The sequence below is a fragment of the Musca vetustissima genome, unplaced genomic scaffold (genome assembly GCF_032173495.1).
Source record: "Musca vetustissima isolate MV318-11 ecotype Yass unplaced genomic scaffold, APGP_CSIRO_Mvet_v1 utg12320, whole genome shotgun sequence".
Classification (NCBI taxonomy): Eukaryota; Metazoa; Arthropoda; class Insecta; order Diptera; family Muscidae; genus Musca; species Musca vetustissima.
Window position 1 is genome coordinate 20,579 of NW_026878909.1, and position 7,189 is coordinate 27,767.

The 7,189-nt window shown below is 33.7% G+C and overlaps 1 protein-coding gene across 1 annotated transcript; it reads left to right on the top strand.

Annotated features, from left to right (window-relative positions):
• Nucleotides 1-2,580: 2,580 nt before the first annotated feature.
• LOC133323688 (U1 small nuclear ribonucleoprotein 70 kDa) lies at nt 2,581-3,837 on the top strand. Its single transcript, XM_061532608.1, has one exon. The coding sequence runs from the start codon at nt 2,583-2,585 to the stop codon at nt 3,834-3,836; it is 1,254 nt and encodes a 417-aa protein (XP_061388592.1). The 5' UTR covers nt 2,581-2,582; the 3' UTR covers nt 3,837.
• The last annotated feature ends 3,352 nt before the right edge of the window (nt 3,838-7,189 follow it).

Consider the following 7,189-nt stretch of genomic DNA (forward strand, 5'->3'; position numbering starts at 1 on the left):
TCATAGTAGAATTGTTGTCTAAACATATTCCAGTTCAAACATTATAAATATTTGTCTATAAAAATGTTTCGGAACCTAAAAGAATCTACTAATTTTACAAGTTTTGCAACTTTTTACTCGAAACCCCATTCCTGAACTCACAAAACTGGTAAAACATTGAATCAAATTTAAGAGAGCACAAAGCAAAAAGGCGTTCTCTTTGTAAACTTTTTACTCGAGAAATTTGGCCGAGTAAAAATGGTAAACAGGAATGCCTACTTCTAATTGGCTGTTAAAGTACATTTACATATACGATTTTAAATCGACCCGATTGACGAAATCCAGAAATACACCGAAATTGTTTACACATAACATTAATCGTGATGTGTACATACAAAATTATTTATTAGCGCCAAAAAATATTTGTTTGCAATTTGTAAATTAAAAGAAGAATTAAAACAATTTATTTTTTCCCAATGCTGTGATCGTCGGTAAAGTCAAAAAAATTACCTAAAACACGCAAAAACTAATAAATAATTTTTGTTTTGCTTGAATTTTCATTTTTTTGCAAATTTAAAAACAAACAACATGTGAAAACAGTTGCAAATTTTGGTACATTGTGAGAGAGTTGTATTTTTTCGTACAAAGACCGCGTTGCATCTCAGTAGTATTATGATTTCGATCATGATTTAAAATAAACCATGCCGCACGATGATTTAATTTTGTATGATAAATCGTGGTAAATTTAGCCTGATTAAGAAAATAAACCCTGATACAGCCTTTAATCATGATTAGATGTTATATGTAAATCCGCTTTTAGGTTGATTTTGAAGTATTGCCATCTAATTTCGGCATATTTACTAGATTTGCGTTCCCGAACCTTTCAAATTATTTTATACTCTGAGAGCGATTTTGAAATGTTTCCCTTTATATTAAAAAAAAAACTTAAAACTGCGAATAAAAATAACTTGGCCGGTAATGTTGACCAGTATGTGTGGGTAATGTGGACCAGTAAATTAAAAGGTAGGTAGTGGTTTGTGATAAATTTCAATTTATTGCAATCTTGGGTAACAATGAATCCAAAAATATATATGTTCATGTTTTTGAATAACCCCCGTTTAAGGGTACCGTCCCATTTGCGGTATTTTGAAGGTCTTAGCTTCATTATCCAAACCATTTCACAATAAATAGGTAGTCCACTAAGCGCAGCTGATATCTCGATTAACTGTCAAAGTGCGTAATTTCTACTTGAATAAGGTGATGTATCAAAACAAAAACATTTGTTTTTGTCTCGATAATCTGTCAAACTTTTCCATATAATATATCAAATGATTGGCAACACTGTACATCGAATTCAAGTAGAAATTACCCACTTTGACAGTTAATCAAGACATCAGCTGCGCTAAATGGACTACTTATTCATTGTGCCATGGTCAAAATAAATAAAAACAAATGCAAAAATTCGTTCAGTTCAGTTGACATATTTCAAGTTTTTTTAAATCGATTTCGGATTATGATTAACATATTAATTCATTAAAAAATCATAAATTTCTTCTTCCCAATGCATGGCATAATTACAGAAGGTAGTCTTATTTGAGAATTTTATGTTGGCAACCTTTTCTAATTTAAAATGCATCTATAAATTTTAAATAATATGCAAAAAAAAAACATTTTGTGTGTGGCGATTGGCATATTTTCAATAAATTAAACAAAATATATTTTTAATGCTAAATACTGCTCTAATGATTTAACCATGGTTATTACATCTTATATTTATAAGTTTTAGAGGCAGGAAATATCAAAATATTTCTAAATATAAATTAATTGGCAATTTTTGCCACATTTAAATTTTGAAATCTGAATACTGTCAAAGGCAAATTTGTCAAAAATTTTTAATGTCAAAAATTTCAACTTTGTTTACGTTTTCATAATGGAAGTCAATTCACAATAGCTGATATCCAGCTGGTCTCACTGGGTGACCTTATCTATAGGCCCTGGCACTTCCCAACCATAAAATTTACGTAATTTATTGGTCTGTTCCCGTACTGCAAGAATCTACTACTTTTTACTACGATAACGAAGTTTCCTTTATGTTATCGAAGAAAATAGTAAAATCTAGTAGATTCTTGCAGTACGGGAATAGCAGTGTCCACATGACAAAATATATCGTATTTGATCATTCAACATTTGTAACTTTGACGCTTGTATTTAAATGGGCATTCGTACGTTGCCAACCATAATTTAAAAAGCATGGCTACCAACAATGAAAATCAACAGCTTTATTGCTGGGGGAGTGTATTCTACATTGAAAACGGAATTCAGAAAATTTTTATAACACCAAATAGAAGATATTGGAAAAGGATTGTAGTTCCATTAACCTGTATGGTCTATAATCCCGAATTAATAATTTGGCAGATAGCAGAGTGAAATGAATAGGTATAATTGTACAACATCTTGTTCTCTTTGGGGAGTTCTAACCTAACCTAAACTAATTGTGATATTTACAGGTTTGTATAAGTTGTGACCGAAGAAAAACACAAAAGAACGTGTTCTTTTATCCAAGGAATATTTAAAGAAGAACGTAAACACAATATCTTAACAAAATGACACAATATTTACCGCCGAATTTGCTGGCGTTATTTGCCGCACGGGACCCTATTCCGTACATGCCGCCGGTGGACAAATTGCCCCATGAAAAGAAATCCAGAGGTTACTTGGGAGTAGGTAATTTTTTAAATGATTTTGAAGATCCGAAAGACACGCCTCCACCAAAGAAAATGGAAACCCGACAGGAGAGGCTGGAGAGACGGAGGCGAGAAAAAGCCGAACAGGTAGCGTATAAGTTGGAACGTGAAATAGCATTATGGGACCCTCAAGAAATAAAGAACGCCACAGAGGATCCATTTAAAACACTTTTTGTGGCACGTATAAACTATGACACCTCAGAGTCGAAATTGAGAAGAGAATTTGAGATATATGGTCCAATCAAGAAAATCGTCATGATCCATGACCAAGATACTGGTAAGCCAAAAGGTTACGCTTTCATCGAATACGAACATGAACGTGATATGCACGCTGCGTACAAACATGCTGATGGTAAAAAGATTGATAGTAAACGTGTGCTCGTTGACGTTGAAAGAGCACGTACAGTCAAAGGATGGTTGCCTCGTCGGTTAGGTGGAGGTCTCGGTGGCACTCGACGTGGTGGTAACGACGTCAATATCAAACATTCAGGTCGAGAAGACAATGAACGAGAACGTGAGCGCTATAGATTAGAACGTGAACGTGAAGATCGCGAGAATGCCCGCGTCGCAGAAAGAGGTCGATTTGGCGATGGCATACGTCGGAGATCAAGATCTCGTGATCGTATCAGAGAAAGAGAACGCGAGCGTACGCGCCGTTCCCGTAGTCGTTCCAGGGAGCGTAAGAAGCGTCGTGGAAGTCGCGACCGTGACTATGATGAGTACGAAAGACGTGATAGGCGCGACAAAGACAGGGAAAGAGACCGCAAAAAGAAACGTTCAAAGTCGAGAGAGCGCGAGTCATCACGCGAACGACGCGAAAGAAAACGGGAGAGGCGTGACAAAGATAGGGATCGCCGAGACTCTAAAGAACGAAAGCCTGACTTCCGAGACATGGACGTTATTAAAATTAAAGAAGAACCTATTGATGACGGTTATCCAACATACCCCATGTATCCATCAGCACCCATTAAGCGGGAATCAGACGAAGACGAAGAAAAATTCCGGCCTCAGCACGACATGTTTAGTGTACCACCTCCACCAATACCAGGACGCGGAGTTGGCCCCGAAAACGGCCAGAATACTGCTGATCCACAACAACACTGGTGGCGATAAAGGCAAAACATATTATAGTAAGGTCATTTACAAATCTAGCGCGTCAGATCAAAATTTCATATGTGGCTAATGGCACTCGTTAAGTACTACTACTACTTTAAAGGGAGAAAGAATCTGTGGAAGTTGAGAAATTGCCATCAAATTTTTGGTACATTCATTATAATTTTGTCTTCAATTTATAAACAAATTACTAAAACAAGTAGATTTAGTTTTTCCAACTATGTCATCAACTAGCAAATGAAGGGGCCTTTTCAACTGCTATTATTTATATAGTTATCTTCAAATAAGACTTTGTATGGATTTAAAGAAGAGATATGTCGTATTGTTTGCTGGTTGATTACATTTTTAATAAGCTTTTAAATAAAATTTAGAGACCACATCTAAAATGTTTAAATGTTTTTACGAAAATTATTTGTCATTAATTTAAGAGCTTATTTCTGATAAAAAAAAAACATTTAAAACTATATTAATTATGTATGCTCATGTATTGTATGATCTAACGAAGTATGCAACTCTTATATATTAAGTAATAATATTTACCCACAATTGATGTGTGTGGACAAACTAAAAAAGAAACAGTAAGTAAAATATACAACAACAAAAAACAGCGTATTATATTAACACAAGGTCTACTTTTAATTCCCCTCTCGGGTAAGGGGAGGGAAGCAATCGCACTCAGGAAGAGTTCCAGAAATGGCAGTTAGATTCCCACAAGGACTTGTAATATTTGTTCCCTTTTGTTGACATTCAGCTCATGTTGTTAAAACTGTTGATTAATTCTCTTTCTCTTTTTGCAGTTTTGAAACGGCATTCGATTTGTTGAAAAAGTTGAAAGTAAACAATGCCTCTAGAAAATGATTGGATACATGTCGATGGTAATATTCTACACTAGCTGTTTGCAATAAGAATGAACCATATAATCTAGTAATTTGGAACTGACAACACTCTTTTGCAATATATCCCAGTTTTTCGTTCAAGAACGATTCATTCTCATTGCAATCCGCTTGTGTTGATTTCAGAAATGTGTAGAAGACTAGGCCGCTGTTGAAGGTAAATTGTTTAAAATTGATTAACACAATTTCCCATTCTAGAGTGTCGTTTTAACAAATTCCAATGCGTCTTGCCAGAGAGATCAGGCCCCCAACAAAAAGTATTAAACCACTATGTAAGTGCATTCATGCGATCTTTAAACATTAAAGATCACTAGATACACACTTGCTGTTTAATCTCAAAAATCTGCCATTTAATTCAATGTATTCTCCTCGAAATCAAATATCACGTGTAAGTCTAGACAAGGGTAAGCATAAATTGTCCTCTAATTTTTATTTTTTTACGTTGCAAATAATTTTTGCACTAAAAATTTACGAGTGCTACAAAACGATAATTGGGTTACTGGTAATTTCTTCTGTAAGTTTTAAGTGCTTTTTATGTGTGTATAAACATGTTATGATTGAGGTGCAATGCAGACAGACAATCAATCTATATTTCTGAAGAGAAATGGTAAGATTTCTCCTCTCGTTGTAGGCATTCCACAAAAGTCGATTGCGGTTCCGTTTTAGGTAAGGTTTAGTCGTATAAATGCAATCACATTTAAAGAACAACATGTGAATAAATATATATTGAATATGATAAATAACTTACACAACGCGTTCTTATTTGTGTTATTTTATTGCACTTCTGCCGGTAATGTATTTGCTTGCTAAATTAAAAATACTTTGTAATTTTTTGAGTAAAAAATTAACGGACGTCGGAACGGGGAGGAGTTGAATTGTAATACCTAAACTATGTCACAAGATTCATTTACATTTCGGTAAAATAGAGTGACTGGTACAACAAACAATCTGATGTTGCCGTTATAAAAAAAAAGAAAAAAATGTGATGGAACTGAACAATTTACAGTTCAAAGGAGTTTTTTTTCGATATAGAATAATTTCAATTTTTCCATTCCAATTAAATTTTAAACAATTCAGTCCTATCTTATTTTTATAATTCGTACATATGTTTTCCTTTAGAAATTTGTTTTTTGTTTGAATTTATTTAGTTATAAAACTCAAACAATGACAGATCTTTTGTCAAAAATTGATTATTTAATTGTTAATTCAGTTGTTGTTGTTGTTGTAGCAGCCCTATTGCTTTTACACAATGGGCTGAGGTGACAGACGTTGGCCGAGTAAGACTCGGGTCGTTTCGGATCGTAGACCCCTCTGTCGTAGTGTTGGCGGGTTGTTTGGAATACCATTTGTATTCTGTTGTTCAACCCCAGTTTGTTTCGGATTTTTTAAGTGCACATTTTTGTGCATTGCAATATTTTAATTTCATAAACGTATCCTCTCGGATCACCATTAAAGTAGATGGTAGATTTACCACTTCCTTTTTTATTGCTAAACACTTCTTAATAGTTACTGAATGATGTATGGGAAACATGAAAGGAAAGCATTTGTTTACATCAATGTTTATATGATTGTCCATATCTAAATAGAAGTTAACATCACGAAATATGTACCCTTATTACGGATGGCGTTGCGTGTCGGTAATCTGAATGAAGTTACAATACAACAAATCTGTTGATTAGAGCGTAAAAAATTTACTGAAATTTGTTTTTGTATTTTCCAATATTCAGAAGAATTAAACTCATCAGGAAAATAATTTTGAATGACAAATTGTGGAGATTCCTGCATTACTCATTACCTCACAAAACGAGGTAGTTTTTTCTAAAAAGATCATTTTTGTTTTCTATTTCAAAATAGAAAATTCTACATAAAAACTAAAAATTAAAAATATACGAGTTTACGACATTATATTCATGACATGCATCCACCTAGAAATTAATTTAAAAATATCTACATAATCTAAATACCGCGATAAATCAAATGATATCAAAATCACACAAGTCTGTGTAGCTGTTTGTAAATTACAGCGACAACAAGACAAGATATTGAGGAAAATTATTTGTTTGGTTCGAAGAAATAATGGCATCATATTTATTTTTTAATTTTATACAAGAAATTTCAGAAAACAATTTTGGGGTCATTCTTATATTCACCCCTATTCCGTATGTCGTCGTCGACACGAAACGACGTCGAAGAGAGTCGTCTTTTGCAAATTGGTATTCCCTATGTCGTTGTCGACATTTATCGATAACTATTGAAACATTTTTGGTATTCCGTAACAATGTGTGACGACGACGATGCCGAAATTTCTTCGTCATAGCTTTTGTTGACGACTGAAGCGTTTGAACATTTTTTTTAGAAATTAAAAAAAAAAAACATGACCGGACAAGAACAGGATACATCATTCTAGAATCTATTCAATACTTAATGCAAAATAAAGTGTAAATAAAGAAAAATATATGG